This window comes from Platalea leucorodia (assembly GCF_965183815.1).
Source record: "Platalea leucorodia genome assembly, chromosome: 8".
Taxonomy (NCBI): Eukaryota; Metazoa; Chordata; class Aves; order Pelecaniformes; family Threskiornithidae; genus Platalea; species Platalea leucorodia.
The window spans coordinates 27,998,208-28,022,850 of record NC_138830.1 but is presented as its reverse complement, the minus strand read 5'-3'; the positions used below and the strand labels follow the sequence as shown (position 1 = coordinate 28,022,850).

Sequence of the window (24,643 nt, the reverse complement as noted above, 5' to 3'; positions counted from 1 at the left end):
TCTGCGTTTGCTCAGTATGACAGGTCAGGTAGGAGTATACAGCTTGGCTTGTGCTTGGATATTAAATTCAGGCAATTTCTCAACTAAGAAGCAGGAAGTCCCAAACTACTTACTGCATAACTGAGGAATATTTAGCCCAGAAGAGCTGAGATTACAATTTGAATCAAACTTTTTATTGGAAACACTATTTTATATGGTTCCATGAATCATCTATCAAAGCTTCATAGACCAGATGTTTCAGAACTGCTGCTCCAACATATTTTATCTGACTGTCATTTAAAACTGGCCACTGCTCTGCATGGATCAAAACTGTATTTCCACATGGTCTAGAGCAGTCTGTCATTTAGCCCTATCATAGGCACTGGAGTGTGTTTTATCTAGAATGAAGGTGAAAGCCAAAGGAGCAAAGGGAAATGAAACCAAAAAGAAAAACAAAGCAGCCTTCTTTGTATTCCATGGACCTCTAAATTTTACCAAGTTAACTTCCACCCATTTTTGTTTTAGTCGTATAACTTTTGTTCAGGAATTGCTTTCTCTCTTTAGGTTCAGAGAAGGGCACAAAACTACACCAGCAGACTCAAACCCTTTTTCCTCTGCATTCAAAATCTATGCTGCTTCTGTCATACAACAGAAGTAAGGTATTAATAAAAATGAACTTTGTGGCTAGATATGAGTTTCAAGAATTTCAAGTTACCACCACAGTAAAAACTAGATTTAATTACAAAGCATAGATCTCACAAAGTGACCTAGAAAGACTAAGCTGGTTGTCCTGGTGCGCCATTGCACATTTCAGTTTATCAGGAGCAGGACTTATGTCACAACAAGCCATGATTAATTGATTCCTTCACTATATTCTGCATTACCCATTTCCTCCACAGAAATCTACCCCAATCTGTCTAAGTTATCTCACTGGATGCAGGAACTGGCTGGCCAAAGAAGCTCTGGGCAGATCAAGCCATGCATACTGCTTCTCAGCACAAAAACAACTAACAAACAGCTACATATTGAGTGTGCTTGGCTTGGAGCTATTGTCACCTCCTTAAGTCTCTCAGTAACAGTCTGCAGAAGGACAGAGCACTGGACCATCTCATCCTATGGGAATTACCTGTCCTTTCGCAAAGCCGCACAGGAGCCTTGAACAGTCATTGTTGATACTGAGAGCAGAGATAGCCCCATACTGGGCCCCAACAGCAGTGCTGCCCAGACACAGCCGAAGAGCCTGGTTTTGATCTAGAGCAGAATAATTAGTAAGACATTAAAGGGAAAGAAAGAGGAATGATTAAAATTAACATCATGCAATTATTTACATATACAATTCACTTGGGGTACACTAACGATTCACAGGTTTACAGTTAAGTTCTTAAAAGAAGAGTTTACAAGATGAGAGCCCATGTTAGTACAGAGATAGTGGGACACTGTCTTGCAAGGAAATACAAAAATTATTTTTAAAAGTACAAAACAGGCCCAAGGAATATGGAAATGAAGAGGTATTACAAACTGAAGAAGAAACTAACAGAAAAATCAAAGCAATATCTAGCTTTCCTTTTACTATTCTGCAATGGTGTTTAAGTTGTAGCAAGGAAGATGACAGAAAATTACTTCTATCTTCTGAGCCTTATACTTCTGTAGGCTGATTTGAACATCAGCTACAAGTTGCCAATACAGGCTTTTGGTAAGTGTAATTTTATGTAACTTTTACTCCTCAGTTTTGTTGATAAAGGCCAGAAGCTGGAGGGAAAATGAGCTTGTGTGCCCAAGCTGCACAGTTAAAATGCTCGATGAGTTCTAGTGAACATAGCTTTTACTTTATAAGGAAACAGTAATGATCACCACACTGTGACAGAACTTCCTTTACTGAGACACAGGCTACTGCAAAGGAGGTGCTACTGCCTGCACAGCCTCCTAGGGGACTGGGCTGCTGCATGGCCATGCCCTGCCTCCCCCTGCAGATGACAAACAACAGGCACCTCCATTTGTGCTCCGTTCTTGTACGCTTCCACCACTAGAGACTAAAAATTGCTTTATAAGATGTTGCACTTCAGGTGTTATGAATGAACCCTCTGACTATCTTCAGTGCATTGCTCTTAAAAGCTAAGAAAACAAATGTTCTGGATCTGCTTTTTCCACCTCTCTTTGTTTTTGTCCTGCTTTTGAGTGGGGGAGGAAGAAAAGATGCTTTGTGAGGACTGTTGGAATGAAGACCAGAGATTTGAAATACATCAGAAGCACCACAATAACACTGTGTGCAGGATTTCACCTTGAGCAAGGAAGGGAAAGGACAGGATTCAGGGGAACAGACAGCAGCTGAGCATCAGAAACCCCCTGGAAGAACTGCCCAAGGCATGGGACACGTTTCTCCAAGTTGCAGCACCACTAGCAATGTGCTAGATGTGAAACAGAGCATGGATGTATCTCTCATTTCTTCCCCAATACTTTTCCACTCTATTGCTCATTTTCCTGCATCTACCTTGATAAACTTGTCCGCTGTAGTGGCCCAAAAGAAAGTAAAAAATTCCTTTTCCTGCAAAATCTGGATAGTGCTAGCAGAGAGCTAGGGATAGAGAGGGTGTTACAAACAATACTTGTTCTGCATGCCAAATGAGACAGGGCCAGGGAGAGACAGAAATGCCATGCTCTGTCTTGCAAATGCACAAGTAAGGCTCAGGTATTATTGAAAACTGTCAGTTTTGATCTAAAACATGATGACAGTAGTGGTCAAGAGGACACCATATATTATGGGTGCTCAGAGACATCAGGATTCTTGTGAAAGTTGAAGAGCTCTGCTCTTGAAATCTGTGGGATGAAAAGAGAAAGCTGCTTTCGGTTGACCATATCAATGAAAATCATCATCATCTCATCCGGTGACACGTAGCCCAGGCAGTTCTGGAAAAGCCTACCTGTTCTTCACATGCTTCTGCTCTGCTGTGCCTGCCAGCACAACACCTGATGCTGCATGAAGAAGGAAGCATCTCCCCTTTCTTCCTCTGCAGTCTGGCTTGTGCCAAACACAGAACAAGGGAGTTGCATTTTCAAATGAGAACTGGCATTCGCTTGTTTACACTTAAAAACATCTCATAAAGATACTGCTTCTACTGTAAGAAATAGTCAGTTAGACTACAGGTAGATGAAGATTATTTTTCACAGTTAAATAATCAGAAACTGTGTAAAACACCACTTTTCATTAGCTTTCCAAATGAAGGTGACATTGTTCAAGATAAAATCCTCTGAAAGCCAAGGAGAATGTCAGGGTTCAAACTGGCTGAACCTACATGTACAGAAGCAGCTCTGAAAGCTCCAACAGTCACACAAGTTCCTGTTTAAATAGATATCTAAATTTTATAAGCCTTGACACCGATGTTTAACTAAACAAAGGATGTATACAATTCAAGTGACTATACCGTGAAGGGCTGCAATTCAATACATTAGAGGAACATGGAGCCAAAACTACTTCAGTGTCACTATAGTGAGAAATTAGAAAAGCAACACGTAATTCATTGCATCTGCCACTCAAGCACAATGCAGAGCCTTCCTGAAGGTCAGTCTGATGCCACGGAGCCACAGCAAACCACAGCACCTTCTGCTCCAGGGGCCAGGCAGGGTGTTTCAGCCACCACCCCTATTACCAAGCACAAGGCAGTGGAAACGCTTCAAAACTAAGGCCATTGCTCTGCACACAACTCTCCTTATTAGGATAAGATGAAAGCAGAAGCCATGTGACGGAAATAAAAATCATCCTTTGCCATGCTACTAGAAAACACCTTGACATCACTGCGACAAGGGTGTACATGGCATAGATCAGAGCAGGTCAAAGAAAAAGAAGAAAAATCATTCAAGATTTCCATGGAAGCTCAGAGAACACAGAGCTACAGCTGGAAAACAAGTTCCCCAGAGAGGTAGTCTCCAAATGGTGTCCTTCAAGTCCCAAAGAAATAATTCCTATTCCAGAGGACTTGAAATACAGGTCATTTACGAAAAGACCATCTGCTAACCATAGAAATATGTTTAAAAATAAGGTGAATACTGCAGCTCTTGCTGTTAAAGGTGAATTGCATTCTGTTCCTTCCACTTCAACTTAAACCTGTCAGTAAGTCCATCAATAACCTGTCTCCTGTAAGGCATGAAAAAGGAGAATCTTTCACAGCTTTCTCTGAAAAGGGCAGCAGCTTCAGAATCACTACTACTTTCAGTCCAGCTTTACATCTTTATATGTATGCCCCATGAACTTTCAAATCTATTTTCTCCTTCCCTCACCCACAATGTCAATTCAAAATAAACAAGACCCCCACTCCACCCCACAATGCTTTGTATGGCTCAAGTTATTCCTTCCTAAGAAGGAAGTGCCCATTGTTTGCCAGAGATGCATTTTCAGAGTTGAGAAATGATCACTTGGAAAGCTAACCCCAGAGAAACCCATGCCAGTACTTGTTCTTGTTTCCAGCCAGTCAAAAGATGACACACAAGGAGGAGCCATTAGATAAGATTTTTTAAAATAAAACTAACTACGCGTAAGATGGACGAAATTGCTTCCAAAGAAAAGCAAGATGCCTGAAATCAATGAGCTCCTATTAATCAACTGGTAGAGTAAGAAAAATGGATAAAAGCAAAAGGTTATAAAAGCTGATTTGATGATTTTCCAGACTAATATTATCAGCTTTGAATTAAGGCACATTTAGGATTAAGCATAAAAAGCTTTTTCCAAATGCTTGAAACAAAGGTGGCTATCAATTGTCAAAAAAATGTTTTTAATTTTGCAATTTACATAAAGCAGTTCTTCATCTGAAGAATTTCTGGCAGTAATTATTTGTGCTGCTCTCAAAATCTGAGGTCAAAATGAGATGGCACTTTGATACAGCTCTACAAGCAAAGAACAAAACCAAGTTTGTGAATATGAAATAAGTCAATTTCCAGAACAAAGGAATAAGCATAGCACTCCAGAAGTTATTACTTCTCAGATCACCAGGTTTTCATCAAGATCTTTTCCTTAAGCCATGATTTTCCTGAGTTTCAAAGGTCTGCTTTATTTCCTGCAGAATTACTCAAATATGACAAATTTTACCAGTAGGTCCTTTCCTCCCACCTTTATTAGGCACAGTACCAGTAAAAGCTCTCCCAGGAGCTATATCCCTCTTGGGCCTGGGGATGAGGAGGACAATAGATGGTGAGCTAATGGGACAGGCTGCAGACACCATCTCCCCCAATAACACAACAGCTGTCCCCCTAAACCAGGGCATGCTGAACCCTCCCCCCACCTGCTGCCCTTAGCTTAAGCTAGTAAAATGATTACTCAGAGCAGAGGTTAAGTCAGACCACCCGTGCCTGCCACATCAGGAACCAACTGCTCCCTCCCCAGCTGTATAACGGGTGCATGAGCAGGGCTTTCAGAAGTTGCGTGCATGGGTTTCACAGAGTTTCTGGCTTGTGGCTCTTTGAATTGGGTTCTACTCCATAGTGCTCCCACTTGACAGCTCTCAGGAAGAAATAGATGGGTGGTGATATGGAAGAGCCTTTGTCCTGCCCCGAAACAACGCCTTTACAAACAGCTATGGACCAGCTGCCCTAAAACATTATAAATAGCACATTTACCTGTTCCTCTGCTGTTCTTGCCTGGAGAATTTGGAAATGTGCAATGCACATGCATTCAATAACCAATTCCCAGACTGACCAGCAGTATTATCCACTGACTGGTTACTGCTCTGCCTTACTTGCTGCTTATCTGGCATCTTAAATTCTGGCACAGACAACATGCAAACTGGGCAAGACAGGAGTCATTCATGCAGGGTACGTGCACAGTGCGGTGTTACTGTACCTTTTCCTTTTCAGTCCACACAGAAAGGGCCAAAAGAGGAAAGAAAAAGCCAGAAATCAATATAAAAGGAAGGAGTGAAGTAACGAATAGCATATATGTGATAATCTTCAAAGACAGAGAGAACCTTCAGATTTTGCTGATAGCGTTTCCTTTTGTTAACAGTTCCCCTTTTGATTTGTTCAAGGAACTGAGAGGATGCTGTGATAGCTAGTGTTTTAAAACCAAGCGGTTTAAAAAGCATATGGAATCACTGAAGAAAAATGAGTTTATAAATTTGGACTTCATTGTACTGAAGGAAAAAAAAAAAAGAAATCTGAGAGGAAATAAAACTGGAAGTTCACAGTGACATAACTGGTAAAACTATTTTCAACAGATACCACCAGCCAGCCAATCAACTCCCCATTAACTTAAAAAAACAACCAAGGACAACAGTCCCCAAAATCTAGTTTTAATGCTGTCTTTAGGTACTTATGCTACCTGTTCTCTCAAGATATCATGCTACCCCCACACCTCAACGATGACTCAGAACAGTGACCATAAGTTTCACAGCCAACAGAGAAAATAAATGGTTCAACACTAATCAAAACAAAGTTTAGCTATACAGAAATTTTCTGTCCAGAACATAAAGTCTCCATGAAAAATAACACATCTCAATGAGTTCTGTTTAAGGGCTAGTTTATGAGTAGCGTAAAAACCTCTCAGTTCTTCTAGAAAGTTGGAGGGAAAAAACCTCTAAATATTATTTGTTTATTGTTATAGGCTTGCTGGGAGAGCACTTCTCCACTCCAGCTAGCAATCCTCATGAGAAGTCATGGCACACAGCATAATTGTTCATTTGCACAATGCTCACAACTCCAAACAAGTTTCAGAAAGAATTTGGCAAAAGGATGGCCCTCATTTATATTAAAAAAAAAAAAATTTCCCACACAAGCACAGCACTAGAAACAAGCTAAGGGTCATATTCCTAAAGCACAAAAAACTGTCATTATCCAAATGTGGTAACAAAGCATCAAATAGAAGATAAACTACCTGAAAGATAGGTAAAAGATGAGAGCACCAAACTCTTCTCAGTAATGTCAGATCATGTAACAAACGGCAAATACCAGAAGTGGCAGACTGAGAGGTTTAGATGGGTTGTTAGGAATTTTTTTCCCCTGCAAGATTATGTGGCCCTGGAGCAGGTTACCAGAGGAGTATGTGCATGCACATTTGCCTGTCGGGCAGTATTTTCCATCCCTAAGAGTTTTTCCAGACTTGGCTAGAAAAAGCCAGGGCTGCCCCGACCCAGTTATTGGTGACAGTCTTGCACCAAACAGGGGGTGACTACAGGCCTCCAGACATCCCTTCCTACCAACACTTCTGCAACACTTACAGGATGTCAAAGAGTTGGCATCTAATCCAACTCTAATCCACAAGAAAAATATTGTTTTTCAAAGATTAGATGAGCAATCTGAGAACTGTCCTGTGATAATTTTTCAAGAGCCAACAGAAGCATTCAAAAAAGCAGAATGAAAGCTACCCAAGTCTTCCTTAAAAAGGACAAAGCAGACAAGTCAAGAGGTACAGGTGGACTTCTGAAAAGAGACAAATGAAATAGCTACGTAAACCCAAATATATGAAAGAAAAAAATAAAGGGTTAAAAAATTTGCTAGTGACACAAAACTATTCAGAGAAACTTGAACATCAGCAATGTTCAACCAGAAAATGGATGTACATTTTTGCAGGCAAAAAAAGGTGATGTTTCCATTGTACAGCATAAGCCATGCACACAGCTTACAAAACTTCAGGGAGTAAATCTCATCCTAATTAACACATCTAGTAGAAAAATGGTTTCATAAAAAAGTATAGAAATTGATCAGTCTACAGACATAAGCTGCTGGTTTAAATTACAGAATAAAACCAAGCCAGAACACTAATCCTTTCTCTTTGCACACAAGAAGGCCTTATATAGCCATATCCTGTGAGGATTTCCCTCTTTGTAGATAGATCTGAGAGGACTGGGGTCAACACCCAAGTTTTAGTTACAGAACTGAAAGAGTTTAGCAGAGAACACAAGTGTCCAGGAAGCATTCGTGCCTATATCTGAAACAAAGTTGAATGACATACTTTCATTCCTCATCACCTTTAAATTATAGCGTAGACTCACAGAATAACTTTGGTTGCAAGAGAGCTGTGGAGGTCTCTGGCCCAGTCCTGCTGCTCCAAGCAAAGTCAACAAGATCAGCTTGCTCAGGGTCTTGCTGAGTTTCGAATATCCCCAAGGAAGGAGATTCCACAACCTTCAGCTTCCCATGTTGCAGCTTGGGTCCCCTGCCTCTTATCTAACACCATGGACCTCTGACAAGGGTCTGAGTCTCTCTTCTCTATACCTTTCCATTAGGCAGTAGAAGATAGCAACATGATGTCCTCTTAGCCACCTTCTCTCCATGCAGAAGAAACCCAGTTCTCTCAGCCTCTCCGCATGCATCACGTGCTTCAGCCCTGTAATCATCCTAGTGACCCCCCTCCACTGGGCTCACTGCAGTACATCGATGTCTTTCTTGTACTGAGCAGCCCAAAACTGGACACCGTACTTCAGATGTGATCTCACAAATGCAAAATAGAGGGGAGTAATAATTTTCCTCAACCTGCTGAATGCGCTTGTGATACTACAGCCCAGTACGTGGCTGTATAAACAATAACTTTACATGTTTCAATAGATCAGAAAGCTTTAAAGGCCCTGTTGCAAGTATGCAGAGAAGTTCTTCAAAGCACTTATATTTGTTTTAGTAAAAGCCAATTAGTGGAAAGATGGCATTGTGCCAAGTTTCCTAAAGGCCACAAAATGAACTGAATAACTACAGACTACACAGTCTTGCAAAGATCATGGCCAAAATAACAGTAAACATGTTGGTCCAAAGTAATCAACGGTGTAACAAAGAAAACTTTGCTTAAACACATTTGCACTGAGCAAAACAAACAAACAAATCTTACAAAATACATCAATTGAAATACCATAGCATACTAAGCATCTTGGACATTCAGGCATTCAGTGGTCCATCCTCTTAAATGGGACTTGATGCACAAATAATCACAACAAAGGTAAGAATGACCCTTCCTCTTTGCATGCTTATATAGAGTCCTAGAGCCCCTTCTGGAGCGTAAAATGCTAAAAATAACATCTCTATATTACAACACTTGCAAAGAACGGTTTCTTGTTTAAAAACTTACTGACTTCATACTGTCTGTGTATAGAGAGCAACAGGAAAATCAGAGTAAAAATGTGTTCTGTAGCAGTGATATTAGAGATCTTCACATACTAGAAAAGTTTTAGAAAAACCACAAAGACCTACTACTAAAAACTCAGTAGGATCATGTGTTGACTGTAGCAGATAAGAAGTTATTTATATTCCGATTAAGCACATCCTGTAATTGTTTCAATACTGGATTAAGCAAATGGCATCAAATAGTTTAATGTCTAAATACGCAGGAAGGTGAGTCTTACACTGCCACAGTCTTTCCCATCCTTCTGTTGTACCCTGTCCCCCATAACTTTTGGTCTCTTGAATAATTTCAGCCAACTTCAAAAGAAAAGTAAAGAAGATAATGAAATTTCTAAAATTGTTAAGAATTTCATGCTGCATAGACAAAAGGTGCATGGGAGCAATTCAAGAGCTGTTCTCGCCCAGCTAGTAAGCCGGATAAACAGAGGCACAAGCTCAGAAACTTTTTTAAGAAAGTTTGGTGATAAGAGGAAGGAAAGAATAACAGAATGAAGGGACACAGAGGTGACTGGTGCAGGGGAAGGTCAGGGAAGGAGAAATCTATGATGCAAGCCTGGTAGCCATGGGCCAGAAGTTCCGCTTCGCAAGGAACACATTTTAATTTCCCTAATGCTGGCAGCTATTATGTCATAGGGGAGAAGGTGATTAATACTGTATGAGATGATGGCTGTATACTGGTTCTGGTTTCTTCCACATGAAAACAGAGTAATTTATATTTAAACATAGAAAACGCTCTTTAGACAATTGCCACAGAGTTAAATTTCTCAATATCAATGTGCCAATCCCCAACAAAGCAGAAGAAATATGTGAATAAGGACAACTAAAATATTACTTGTGCTTTATTTCTTTACTGCAAGAAAATCACATTTAGCACAAGCAGAACATATTAGAAGAAATCTGCCCGGCAGTTCTAATTCAGGCTGGGTTTTTTTGCTTGTGTTTGGTTTCGTTGTTTTTTTTTTTTTTTAAGATCATTAAAATGCAAAATAACCAAAACTTTATTTTTAACTTACCAAATATCAGTGCTAACCCATGGGAAGTCCCCACTGCTATCAGATTTGATGCTGCCTGAAATAGTCATGCAGAAAGATTGGAAGTAGAAGAAATGTCAGTCACAAATCCGCCACTTAAACTCTCACTACACTCATGCAACGTTTGCCAAAAGGGGAAGATTTAGAACGTTATAGATATAATCATTTTCTAATTTATAAGTGATAAGCAATTCTTATGTGAAAGCTAGACAAGTATTACACCTGAACAAGCATCACACAGATTTTCTCAAGTTCAGAGGGCTGCTTTTTACTCTGCTGTTTGAAATTCAAATGCTCAGAGTGGTACCCACAGTGAAATTTCTTCTCTGTAAAGTCAGCCTCATTCTTTTGGTGTGATAGCTGAGTATAAATACTCAAAGGGTTTTGCTCACTCAGCTGCTACATCCACATCTGAACTCTTCTACAACCCTGGGCAGTGCTGGTCTCCTGAAGAGACAGTCCACAGCAAACCCAGAGACTCCAACTTCCTTCCATGGGGAATTCAGCATAGCTCCAAGATTCTATCGCACTTGCAAACCTGCGCCCAATTAAATAAAACTTAATAGAAATCACATAATGCTCTAGACATATTAATGTTGTTCCACTTTTTATTTCTTAGCACGCGTAAGTCAGATTAAAAAAAATTAAGTGCTTTAATGTCTGGAGTATGTAAGTACACGTTTTTATCCTATGTGCACATCAGTCACAGTGTGCTTCCAATTTTGCTGTGCAACCTTTTGCCTTAGATGTGACTACATTTATTTTCCTTTTTCTTTTTTAAACAAAAAGTATAATTTCTTATGGATTGCTGCTACTACAGTCAAAGCGACCAAGCACATCTTTAGTTTCTTCATAAAACGTTAAAACTCATTTCACAAGGGCAGAACAAATACTTGCCCTATTTCACCTCCTTAAAATGTTTCTCTTCTCCTTTAACTATAGGCAGCTTCACTTCTGACGTATTTTAATTAGCATGCTTGACTTCAAGAAGTTTAATGCAAGTTGCTACGCAGGAGTATCTTTCAGACAGGCTTTTAGTGAAATTTTATATTTTAAAGTCATATTTCAGTTACATCAGAGCCGTAGAGATTTTGAACCTATTACTTTATGAGCACTTCAGTTTAAGTTTCTTTAAAAAATTGTTAGGAGCCAAAGCAATAATTGGCAAAGTAAAAGTAGCTAGGGAAATTCAATGTGTTCACAGATGAACATTTACCTTATGGGGAAAGGTTAGGTGCTCAACTAACAAGCTCCGGTGATGACATGAAAAAGGGGAGAGCATGGGGCTTGATCAGCAGAGGGGCAGCCAGGCAGTTAAGAAAGGTTGAACTCTGCCCCCAGGAGCTAGATCTTTCATGCTGCTTCTCCCACCCCTCATATTTGAAAATTCTTAGCAAGGGTAAGGAGTTTATCAGCTGTCTTAAATTACTGCTTTAGCAAACTTGCTTGAAAACTAACTATACAGTACTTGAAAATTGTTAAGAGTACTTACAATTGCAGTGGGCAAGCCAGCATCCACTTTGTCCTAGAAAAACAGGACAAGTCATGAGTAAGAGAGACAGAAATCCCAGATCCGTGCACGTCTCTAATAATTAGAACTACAACATGCAAAAAAATCAACACAAGTTGCATTTTAATAGTCCCACCAGGGCAGACAGTGCTGAGGGAACCACTGGATAGAAATACCCAGAAGGGATAAGAAAGTGCACAGAAATGAAGAGGAACCAGAATGTCCTCTAATTCCATATGAAGGGTACTGTGTTCTTCTCAAAACTGCCTAATCTTAATAACAGTTTTCAGTATTCTGTGTACACAGCATAGACATCAATTGCAAAGCTATGCCCCTCTCCCCTCTCAAGCACACCTTATTAGCTTCCCACTCAGGTGGATCACCCGCACCTCCATCAACGCAAGTAACAGCCAGCAGCAGCACACTAACATTGAGACCCTGGTCACACAGCCATCACAAAACACACACAGATGCATCACTTGTATTCTGTTCTAACAGAACATGCTTCAGAAATTACACACATTATAAATCACCACCTTAGCTCCTATCTTCGACAGTCAGTTTTCCCCTGGCAATACGATCTACAGACCAGCTCTTTTCCACCCATGCCTGACGTGCAGTCACAGATGCAGGAACGTGCAAACCTGCTCCTCTCTCAGCTCAGAACAACGAGTGTGTTCTGTGCCTGCTTCAGGCATTAAGCAAACCCATTTCCAGCATCTTCAAGCAAGCAGAACAATAGCACTGCTATCATTTTATATTAATATTTCCCACCAGGTTTAATGACATCTAGCAACACAAATCAGTGTTAAAGAGGACCTACCATACTGCTGCTGCAATGAGTCAGCTAATACCTGATTCATTACTGGCTAGGGATTACTAGTTAGTAATTTATGTACCAAACATGTTAGTATTATCCAGAACTAATTGTAGTGGGAGGGAGGGGATCACACACACACCCCTCCACACCAGAAGAGGTTCAAATTTTTCTTAATGGATGCAACCAGGAGAAAAAGACACTTACTGCTGCAGATACTATTTGGGCAGAAATTCCTTTCAGAAGCGAGAGCCGTATAACTGATCCATGCAGTGAGAGAGAATCTGGGAGTTTTTTCTTCCTAAGGAAACAAGAAATAATCCAAATGCATTAGAGCAGAAGAAAAGTTTGGAACTTTGCCTAACCCACAGCTAAACCAGCAGGTAAATTCTGCATGCACTCGTAACTCATGCAGTTTCCGTTCTTATTCTTGGGGCCTACATGCACAGAATGAAACGGACATGAGATTATTAGCAAAGTCTGCTATGCGCCATCGTGCCTGCATAAAATTTGTTTTTAACTCGTCTCCCGGGGAAAAAAAAAAAATAGTTCTTCAAACAAATTGTCAGTTTCAAGCACGTATCTACAAAACTTAGAATTTATTAATAAAGCCTGAAAACAACACTTTTGCTCTTTAATTAATCTTTCAGTGAATTAGGAAGCCTCAGCCTTTAAAGGTGAATATCTAAGGGAAAAACACAATTGGACAGAGCTTATTAGCAGAATACAGACCCCTAGGAAAACTAGTTGTATGCTTAAAGAATAACATTCAATTAAAACACATTATCTAATATGAAAGGTTAAGTGTTTCTATTTATGGAGAAAATGTCTTTAAAAAGTAACGAGTGTATGGGCAACAGTTATTTCTAAAGAGCACTGGTATACTGTAGCACACACAGCAGAGGTAAAATCCCCAGGAAAGTTGCAATTTTGTTGCCAAGCACACACCACCATAAAGCCAAATTTCCAAAACTAACATGGAAACATTCGGTTCTTATCTCTCCAGAGGTGCACAAATCAGTAGCTCACACGTAGGCTGAAGAAACATATAGTTAATAGCTTATATTACAGCTAAGGACCTATAAACATGGCACCTAGCTTCACCCAAAGATGCCAATAACACTTCCAGGTTTTTCTGCCCACTCTGTACTGGAAAATGTTAAAGCCACTCCAGGTAACATTTCCTTCAATACCAACCATGTTATTTGAAAAAAGAAAAGACAGTGAGTCCATACACCACCATATGCCACCATAAACCATCACACTGAAGAGTGTTTATATCCTATGCAATTGCTCATGCAACAATCACAACTTCTTATGGCACATAAGAAAAGAAGGCCAGGGGAGTGGCTCAGGATGTAGGATCAGGCCATCATTTGAGTAATTATTGAGACAAGTCAGCAGTACTATAGCTAATTATCACATTCCAGGCTGCTTTTAGATGTCAAGATTAGCATTGCATTTACAGGAGTGACAGCAGTTCACCTGTCTTTTAAAAATAACCACCAGCTGCTTGCAGACTCTGGAAGTCACCTGACACCTTTGAAAGATTTTCTTTAAAGTCATCAAGGCTTAGTGTTTTAAAGATTCTGTTAAAATTCAGAGAAATTTAAATACTCCATCACCCATAAAATGCATTTATTGCTCAAACAGACTAGCCCTCCATGCAAAACCAAATCCCATCTTTGCCTACTTGATCCTTCAGGAATAACACCATTCTGTCAAAAGCAGCTTCACTGGAGTCCCTGCAGCATCCCCCTGGGACTTCAGCACGAGGATATAACAGCAGGAGACAAAATCCACATGTGCAATTAAGGGTTCCTACCCAGGTAACAGACAAATTGCATGCTCACAGCAAAGCTTGGGGAGGAGGTGCCTTAGGAAGTTTCAACTGTTCTTAACTTTGCATTCTCCTTCTACCCACTCAAAAAAGGAGAATTTGTTTTTAATGGATGTAAGCAGTGCTCCTTCAAAAATCACTTAACCTCCCAGGCTATCAGTCCTGCAATACCTTTTTAAGTGTGTCCGGTCCCCACTGTCAGAGCTTGCTACAGAAGATGTGTCATAGGAGTGTGTATCCGTGTTATCAATGTTCAAGAGAAAGGGATCCTCCAAAATGAAAGACTCCTCTTCATCATCAGTCTGAAGGAAGAGAATCACTACAGCTTACTAAACACTCAAAATGCACAACACCCTAACTGAAATATTAACAAAACAGCATCAATTAAGCAGAAAAATCAAGGAGAGGACAAGATAGTCTCATATGTAAAAAACAGAACTATGTATTATTTTACTAAACTGATTCTGTGGAAGAACTGGTTTCCAGAATTCACAATAATCACAGAAGTGAGCTGGAGAGAAAGTTATTCAACTAATCATTCTTCCCCAGATATGATCTACTGCATCAAAACTTTAAGAGACTTTTAACTAAGCTGTTCTCAAAAGTTTCCAATTGCTAAGAGAAGGCCTAGAATTTTTATCATCTACTCCAGCACTTCACCCAGTGGTGGATAAGAGTCTAGCATTCCCTCCAGCTGCTATAAGGGCTGATTTTGCTCTTCTCCTTCTGTGCTCTTCTGCTGGCGATCTCTCCCTCTCTCCCCGCAAGCTTAGCCCAGAATTGTTTTTATAGTAATTTTTAAATTACCATTCTCCCGGATGTCTTCTAAATTCAGTACAGTTCATGTTCTTCTCAAAACACAGAGCCACAGAGAGCAAACACAATACCCCACCTAATGCCAAATGTGTGGAGAACACAGTAGGTGCCCCTCATTTGTCTTACAGCTAATGGTCCTGTGCCCATTAAGTGTCTTTTTTTTTCCAGTGCAGCTGTATACCTTTTTGGTTCAGTCAGGTTGTTCTCCGCTAAAATCCTTTTCAGAAGATGCTTTCCCAGTCATTCCCATCCCAGATGCACTGAGACAAATAGCATTGGAGTAAAACTTTATATTTGTCTGCACTGAACTATGTTTTCTTCAGATTACCTCTCAAGTTTAAGACTACCAGGATAATACTCCTCTGACATGGATGTGACCACATCTCCTGCCAGTTTGGTATCACCCAAATTCAGTAAGGTCCCTCAACCCTCATCACCCAAGGCATCAGCAGAAACAGGACATACCCCTGTACACTACCCTTCAACATCCCCTTCTACTTGGGCAGCAAATCACCGACAACTATTCCTCTCGTTCCTAGACTATATCTGTGTGGGACACCTTATACCTGTATCTTTAATACAGCTTTTTAAAAGAACTGTCACCTCTCCCAGGCTCCTTTTCCCTTTATACTGGCTCCCTAGGAAGTCCAACCACCAATTTGGTGGCTGCAAACAGAGAAGAACTTGTGGGCGATGTGATGGTTGGATGACGTCTTGGGCATAGCGATCCTGAAATGATAGAGCTTTCAATTCTTGGAGAAGGAGGGGGGTCAGCAGAACTGCTACCTTGGACTTTTGGAGGGCAGACTCTGGCCTGTTTAGGAGCCTGGTTGACAGAGTCCCTTGGGAGGCAGTCCTGAAGGGCAAAGGAGTCCAGGAAGGCTGGACAGTCGTCAAGAAGGAAATCTTAAAGGCACAGGACCAGGCCATCCCCATGTGCTGAAAGATGAGCCAGCAGGGAAGAAGACTGGCTTGGCTGAACAGAGAGCTTTGGCTGGAACTCAGGAAAAAAAGGAGAGTTTATGACCTTTGGAAGAAGGGACAGGCCACTCAGGAGGACTACAAGGATGTCATGAGGTTATGCAGGGAGAAAATTAGAAAGGACAATGCCCAACTAGAACTTAATCTGGCTACTACCGTGAAAGAAAATAAAAAATGTTTCTATAAATACATGAACAACAAAAGGAGAGCTAAGGAGAATCTCCATCCTTTATGGGATGTGGGGGGAAACATAGTGACAAAGGATGAGGAAAAGGCTGAGGTACTTAATGCCTTCTTTGCCTCAGTCTTTAATAGTCAGACCAGTTGTTCTCAGGGTACTCAGCCCCCTGAGCTGGAAGACAGGGACGGGGAGCAGAACAAAGCCCCCATAATCCAAGGGGAAATGGTTAGTGACCTGCTACACCACTTGACACACAGAAGTCTATGGGGCTGGATGGGATCCACCCAAGGGTCCTGAGGGAGCTGGGGGAGGGGCTCACCAAGCCACTTTCAATCATCTATCAGCAGTCCTGGCTAACCAGGGAGGTCCCAGTTGAATGGAAGTTAGCAAATGTGACACCCATCTACAAGAAGGGCCGGAAGGAGGATCTGGGGAACTACAGGCCTGTCAGCCTGACCTCAGTACCAGGGAAGGTCATGGAGCAGATCATCTTGAGTGCCATCATGTGGCACATGTGGGACAACCAGGGGATCAGGCCCAGTCAGCATAGGTTTATGAAAGGGAGGTCCTGCCTGACTAACCTGATCTCTTTCTATGACAAGGTGACCCACTTGGTGGGTGAGGGGAAGGCTGTAGATGTTGTCTACTTGGACTTTAGTAAGGCCTTGGACACCATTTCCCACAGCATTCTCCTGAAGAAACTGGCTGCTCACAGCTTGGATGGGCATACCCTTTGCTGGATAAAAAAACAGCTGGAATGGCTGGACCCAAAGAGTTGTGGTGAAGGGAGTTAAATCCAGTTGGTGGCCAGTCACAAGTGGTGTTCCCCAGGGTTCAGTCTTGGGGCCAGTGCTGTTCAATATCTTTATCAATGATCTGGATGAAGGGATTGAGCACACCCTCAGTAAATTTGCAGACAACACCAAGTTGGGCGGGAACGTTGATCTGCTGGAGGGTAGGAAGGCCCTACAGACGGACCTGGAGAGGCTGGATCAATGGACCAAGGCCAATTGGATGAGGTTCAACAAGGCTCAGTGCCAGGTCCTGTGCTTAGATCACAACAACCCCATGCAACGCTACAGGCTTGGGGAGGAGTGGCTGGAGAGCTGCCTGGCAGAAAAGGACCTGGGGGTGTTGGTTGACAGCCACCTGAACATGAGCCAGCAGTGTGCTCAGGTAGCCAAGAAGGCCAATAGCATCCTGGCTTGCATCAGGAATAGTGTGGCCAGCAGGACTGGGGAAGCGATCGTCCCCCTGTACTCAGCACTGGTGAGGCCGCACCTCGAGTGCTGTGTTCAGTTTTGGGCCCCTCACTACAAGAAGGACATTGAGGTGCTGGAGCGTGTCCAGAGAAGGGCAATGAGGCTGGTGAAGGGTCTGGAGCACAAGTCTTATGAAGAGCAGCTGAAAGAGCTGGGGTTGTTTAGTCTGGAGAAGAGGAGGCTGAGGGGAGACCTTATTGCTCTCTACAACTACCTGAAAGGAGGTTGTAGCAAGGTGGGGGTCAGTCTCTTCTCCCCAGTAACAAGCGATAGGACAAGAAGAAATGGCCTCAAGCTGCACCAGGGGACGTTTAGGTTAGATATTAGGAAAAACTTCTTCACCGAGAGGGTGGTCAGGCATTGGAACAGGCTGCTCAGGGAAGTGGTTGAGTCCCCGTCCCTGGAGGTACTTAAAAGACATGTAGATGTGGTGCTTAGGGACATGGTTTAGTGGTGGACTTGGCAGTGCTAGGTTAATAGTTGGACTTGATGATCTTAAAGGTCTTTTCCAACCTAAATGATTCTATGATTCTATTCTATGATTCCATGATTCTAATTTCCTCAGTTTGTTAATAAGCCTGTTTTCTTGAAGTTTGTCTTTACTTCCATGCCCTTCTTTTCCTTTCTAAGAATCATGCACTCATGTGGCTATTGTAAAAAATGCACTGAATTGGATATAAGTGAGACAAAGTCAATTCTTACCTACAAGGTACTACAGGAACCATTAGATGCTGAGACAGTTCATTATTCCTGCCAGAGGGCTAAATACATGAAACATACAATATAAATGGAGTTGTGAAGAATCCGGTTCTCCTCTCTTCCCACAACTTAAGAACTACCCAGAAATCTCTGTATTTATTTTTAGCTTAAAAAAAAAAAAAAGTTGTGTGATAACCCTGACCTTTAAATGAACTGTATAGACTTCAGATGACTGTCCAAATCCACAGTTGAGCATGCTTAAGTTTGATGGAAACCTTTTATGTTTCAGCTGTGGCTGTTTTGATTGTAAAACCAAAATTCCTTATTTCACACTGTACAGCAATTACTCAACTGAACATGCACTTTATGAGCTATCAGTATCAGGAAATTATGAAGTTATACAATTTTATTTCCCAGGAAAAAACAATATGAGAAGAGCCAAAGGAGTATGTGATGCTTCATCTTAGGTAATCCCTGTAGTAGAGCTGGTTGCATATCCGATGGACCACTCACCTCATTTAAGATGCTCTCCAGTGTTGGAGGGGTATCAACTTGAGGAATGTCGAATTCTTTGTCATCGATCTGTGCATCAGAAACCACAGACTGAGTTAGGTTGCCTACTCCACCTTCCAGTTTTTTTTTTAACTAAGGAAAAAAAAGCACCTATGCATGCACTCCTTCCAACCTACCTCTGCCCAGAAAGGCACTGTATATGCTACAGATTCTCTTATACAAAATGCACTATCTGCGATAGAACAAGAGGTATTTATTATGAAAATTATGTAATAGTTCTCAGACTTCCACCCAGTTCTGAAATTTCAAATGCCTTTTTTTTAATTTCCGAAAATCACCACTACTAATGTTACACTCCCTTTGTAGTACAGATAGTCATCGATACACAAGATTTTCTAGCTACTTACTAATGAGAAAAAAGGTAGCTTTCTTAAAAATACAGATACTTTTATCTGAGCCTTGCATCACTGAAAATCAAGCTTTGTTGTCACAGGAAAGCAGGGCCCAGCACTCGTGTCCTGCTTGTCTGCATAACTTGTCTACTGCTGCTCTGTCCCCACACCTCCTCGGTGTCCGTTCCCGTTGACTTAAAACTGGCTGACTACACGACTAAGGCCCAACACAGCGTCTTCCAGGACGGAGGATTATTTTAAGCTCTTGATTACCTGCTCCTCTAGCCATCTGATAGTCCAAGCCTGACTGTTACCTGCGTTTTGCCCACCAGCCAGAACTGCGTACGGGTGAGTTCTCAGGGAGGAACTAAACACGGCCAAAGCGGCCCGCGGGGCCTGTCTCCAGCGCAGGGCAGGGCGCTGGCGGGACCGAGGCGAGCAGCCAGCGGCGGGGTCTCACCGCCCTCGCCCCTCCCCGCCCGCCCCACGGACCCTCCCTCCCTCCCTCTCGGCCGCCTGAGGGGGCCGGCGGCCGCCAGTCCCCGCGCCGCCGGCTCAGGGCGCCGAGGGGAGCGGCGGGGGCCGGCGCAGAGACCGCGGGGCTCCGCGGCCGGGCCGTGTCCGCCTCCCCGGCGCCCTTGGGCCGCTTCACCCGGAGGGAGGGAGCGAGCGCTCCGGCGGCGGCGGGGAAGGAGCCGCGCCCGCGCAGAGGTTCGCGACGCACCAGCTCGCTGCGAGAGTCCAGCTCGCGGTCGAGCTCCGCCGCGCTCAGCCGGTGTGCGGGGGGCTCCGGGCACGGCTCGGCCTCCGCTCCCGCGGGGCAGGCGCCCTGCTCCGGCGCCGCCTCCATCGCCGGGCTGCGGGGCGCCGCGGCGGCGACCACAGCAGGCCGGCACCGCCGGGACGCGAACCCGCGTCCGGAGACGCCCCCGCCCTGCGCAGGCGCAGCCCGGCAAGGCCACCCGCCCCCGTGCCGGCCTTAAAGGGGCCGCGGCGCCCGCGCTGCCGGAGCGGGACAGAGGGGCAGAGCCGGGGGCGCTGCCGCACGAAATCCTTTTATTTATTGAGAAATCCCGCGTCTGCTCCACGACGACAGCTGGGAAACCGGGCCCGGGACCGACGGGTGCGTTAGCCTCCGAGGGAAGGAAAAGGGGAAAAATTAATAATAGGTAAAGAAATGAGAGACAGATCAGCATGCATTGCACCCCTTCCAGACCCACAGTGCCTTTTAGCTACAGCCAAGTGGGGTTTGCTAGAATTCCCAGGATTTGGTGTGCACAGCACCAGTCTGCAGCTGCGTCCCAGCAAAGCCACGAGAAAGTGTCACTGTAGGTTAGAAATTGGGTGAGAGACAAAAGCCTTTGGGAATACATGGCTAAATTTAGACAAGGCGAGAGCTGGTAAAACAAGATTCGGTGCCCAACCGTTTGTATTTTTTAAAAACCACCTGGAAAAGTTGAGCAGCATTTGCAGCAAGTTCAGTATTTCAGTTATTCAAGACAGCAGAAAGCCATGTGGGATTTCCAAGAGCCCTCGCCAAGCTAGGAGGCAAGGGGAGGGGTCAGTACTGACAAATGTAAAATAAAACACACATTGGAAGGATAAATATTTAGTTTAATGATGTCAGACACCCAAGCTACCCTGGTCTCTTATTTGTGCCTACATATACTGCTTCGAGGTGACACTATCCTGTGTACTGATCTGTCAGAGACTGGGGGAGAGCCCACGTTGTGTCCATTTGGAGGAATGGCCCCTCTGGTGTCCAAGTAGCAGCAGCAGCTGAAGGTTTTAGGGTTGCAGCTCTAGCAAAGGCACATACTAAGGGCACAAAGAGCATCCTACAGCTGTTGCTGCCTTACCTATTTGGCCTTCCCTTTGTTCTTCCTGAAAAGCAGCCACATCTCCCTCCTCTTTGGAGAAGGCTCTGTCTTGTACCTAGCAGCAAGAGCACATGGATAAGCAAGGAACATCCTGAGTGTCCTCTTACCCTCTAGGTGAGCATCTGCCAGGCAGGTCCCCACTTCCAACCTCCAGCTGAGCAGGAACCAGTCCTCCTGCTGTTCTCAGGGCCAGGCTCAGCACAGAAGTGAGAGCAGAGGATCTACCCATCCAAGGTCACCTTCTGAGCTCTGAATCAGTTGACTAGCAAAAGCTGGAGAAAAAGTATTCACAGAAACAGGCCAGCCAACATCACCAGAGAGAGCTGCTCAGTGGAGGGAGCTTGCAGTTACCGACACACTATCATCTGTGCTTTGAAGATGCCTTAAGAGTAGCAGGTTACAGACAGGAGAGTAATTTTTGTTCCTCAGAAATACCATTAGTTCCGGAGTCCCATTCAGGAGACCACACACAAAAAGACTGCCTATGGCAGTGCCTCAGCAGACCAGCTGGGCTGGGGAGGACTAGGCCTGGGGCTGTCTCTGGTTTCAGCTCCGAGGACTGCCCAGCTGCTCTAAGGATAGACCCTGTACCAGCAGTGCCCAGGCTAGGAATCTGGAACCAAAACAGGGTTGTGACACTTAAGGCGACAAAGGTCTCCAGGCTGACAGAAAATTTAATAGCAGCCTAAGGAAGTCATCAGTGACATGGGGAAGGTGACTAGGGAATAAGAGTCACTTTGGTATGTGAGAACTAGGGAGGAATTAATTGATCCTATCACATAGCAAGTTCAGAACAAAGGGCAGCACTTTTTTGGTAACGCTGTTCCCAACAGCACCCTGCCAGCAGCAGGCTGCTGGAGTTTGCTGGGCTGGCTCTAGGCTCTGACACCAGAGCTCACTCCTGGAGGGAGGAGAACATTTGCCATGCAATATCCCAGGGCTTTACAGCAGGCATTACAGACTGCACGACCACTGTTACTATAGAGCTGTTGAAAGGCAGATTGATTGATCACACAGTGATATCCAGAGTACAGGCACAGCAGGTCCTTGGAGCTGCAGATTAGTGAGAAAGATGAGCAGAGCTCTGGAAGAGGCTCCAGACAGAAATCCACAGAATCAGTCACACCAAGAAACCAAAATGACTAAGACTGCAATGAACCGTCCCCCACCACAGCCTGAGAAATGCCATCACAGAGACCTGCTAGAGATCCTGGAATTAGAAGCTGATTAGGAAGGTAGCTTTAAGGAATAAAATAAATGCTTAGGGTAGGTGAACAGGTCAAAAGAAATTACAGTAGAGTTTCTCTTTCATCCTGCAGAGCTGGATGATATGTACTACTTTTCCTCTCGTCAATAGGACAGAGGTTTTGAAAAACACAATCACCCTTTCCAGCTTCCTCCATCCAGGTATACTCCGCAGGCTTGTGGACACTCAAGCAGCACGCTAACCAGATTTCACAGTCCAGACAAAACGACAGGATTTTTGCAAGGAAGTAACTCTGCTTTAGATCTATGCTGGCACTGGGGAGCTGAACCTTTCCTCTGGCATGCACATCTACAGGTATTTAAGGATTCAGTGACTGATTACCACCACACGCTCTCCTCCATGTTCTAAAACCTTCCTTGCCACTGCCATCTGTTCCAGGATGGTCTTCTGCAGCAATGGTGCATTCGCTCCTCTTATAACAGCTATTAATTCTCCTCCCTGAAAGGTGTGAAAAGCAAATCAGTCAGTAAGCGCTCAAGTGGTGCCCTCTGGGCCCTGGAAATCGCCACAGCAGCCCATCATGTATGGTATTATATACCAGGCCCTCCTCCCCAACAGAGCTATTCTGCTCCAGAACAAGAGGGAAACTTTGGAACAACCTTCTTTGTTGTTCCTGATCAGTCTTAGGATGAACCAAAGCAGCTCGTGAGAGGAGTGAGGTCCTGCAGTAGCAGAAGCTGAACCTGAAGACCCCGCAGAGCAACACACGTGTCCACGTACTAACATGGTGTGAACACTGCTCACGTGGACTCAGCCAGCCACAAGACCCTGCAGACACATACCTCCTTCAGTAAGTCACAGGGATCCCTGGGAGTGAATTATAGGGATTTTAATGACTAAGATGCCCTGTCATGGAGGGGGAAAGGGCCATGAAATACAGCCATGCATCACAGGCTACATGGGCCTCGCCCCAGGTAAAAGAAAAAAAAAAAAAAAAAGCTCAACAATCTCTAGCTAAAGGAGTTCCTGTAACTTTGTGCAATGTCTGCTTTTCACCCACCTGTGCAATTTAAACTGTTTTACTTCATTCACACCTTAATCTCTCAACTTTTTTTTTTTTTTTAATTAACAAAATCACATTGTTCTGTTTCTTGGTGGCAAAGCAGAAGATATTTAAATTTAAACTCCGGCTATACGTTCTTATCCGTGCAGCACTTGATCATCAGTAGATACTGGCAGAGACAGAGCAAATAAAATTGTGCTGTCACACATGAAAGAAAAAGAGTATCTCTCAAAAAGGACAGCTGTTCCCACTGGCAAGTGATATTTATTGCTATGCAACTATGGTAACAATATTTTCACTCACTGCATAAAACAGAAAGAGAGGCTCGCATTTTCCTCTGTATTTTTCCAGAGCATCAATGGAATCAACTTCAGCCTAAAAGGAACGTAAAATAAAACAGGTGTTTCTAGAAAAGCATTTCTGCTTTGGAGGAATACACATGCAACTGCCTGGACTCAGACAGCCTCAGCTGGCTGGCACTCATCCCCAACGTACAGCAAAACACCTCTGTGTCCCAGTCTTACGGGACAAAATGACACTGGGCAGAGCCAGGGTCACAACCGACTCCCAGCTCAGTATCAGCAACCTGAGAAACAGGCAGATGTCTGTCAGATCTTGCCTGCAGGAGTTGGAACAGCAGCTCTTGTGAGGCAGGGATATCTATCTCACAGCAGCTTGCCTGACTGAGTCCCAGAGAAAAAGCCTGTAAAACTTAAATCAGGGCCCCTTGTCTATAAGGGGTGCGAGAAGCAACAGGAGGAGCTGTGGTGGCAGCAGCAGCAGAGGCGGCAGTAGGCTGCAGGGAGTGCTGAGCAGTGGCCTCCACGAGAAACCTTGCTGCCCATGGCTCTGTCAGCAATCAAGAGCTGGCCTTCAGCCAGGAAAGGCATTTAAACACAGAATCATAGCATGACTGAGGGAGGGAGGGACTTCTGAAGGGTTCTAGTCCAAGCCCCTGCCCAAAGCAGGGCTAGTCTCAATGTTACAGGAGGTTGCTCAAGGCTGCGTTAGTTTTGAGCATCTCCAAGAACCAGTGCTCCACAGTCTCTCTGGAAACTTGTCCCAGTGTCCAACCACTCCTACTATGAATACTTTTTTCTTCTATCTACTTGGATTTTTCCCTGCTGCAGCTTTATCTCATTACCTGCTGTTCTTTTGCTGTGTACCACTGAGAAATGTCTATCTCTGCCTTCTCTACTAATCCCCCACTAGGCATCTGTCCCTTAGTCTTCTCCAGGGTGAACAAATCCAGCTTCTTCAGACTCTCCCTGTACATCAGAGGCACATGTATGTTAATGATTCTGTCTAGCATTACTTGCTTAAGCAGAAATCTGAAAAGTACAGAACACTTGAAGCCTGAAAATTATTAATGAGTTCTTACT

The 24,643-nt window shown here is 43.6% G+C and overlaps 1 protein-coding gene across 8 annotated transcripts in view; it reads right to left on the bottom strand.

The window, feature by feature from the left end:
- The window catches only part of VPS8 (VPS8 subunit of CORVET complex), an 89,957-nt gene extending 69,981 nt beyond the window's left edge, over positions 1–19,976 (bottom strand). For 3 of the 8 annotated variants that reach the window (XM_082319519.1, XM_082319520.1, XM_082319521.1), the window contains exons 1-5: positions 18,720–18,770; positions 12,635–12,728; positions 11,593–11,625; positions 10,083–10,137; positions 1,106–1,230 (exon numbers count right to left, since the gene is read on the bottom strand). In XM_082319519.1, coding sequence (XP_082175645.1) covers positions 1,106–1,230; positions 10,083–10,137; positions 11,593–11,625; positions 12,635–12,728; positions 18,720–18,724 — 312 coding nt within the window. In that variant the 5' untranslated portion in view covers positions 18,725–18,770. Of the gene's footprint in view, positions 1–1,105; positions 1,231–10,082; positions 10,138–11,592; positions 11,626–12,634; positions 12,729–14,438; positions 14,570–18,719; positions 18,789–19,835 lie in introns of those variants that run through there. The other 5 variants (XM_082319523.1, XM_082319525.1, XM_082319522.1 and 2 more) reach the window with 4 other exon arrangements.
- Positions 19,977–24,643: the final 4,667 nt, after the last annotated feature.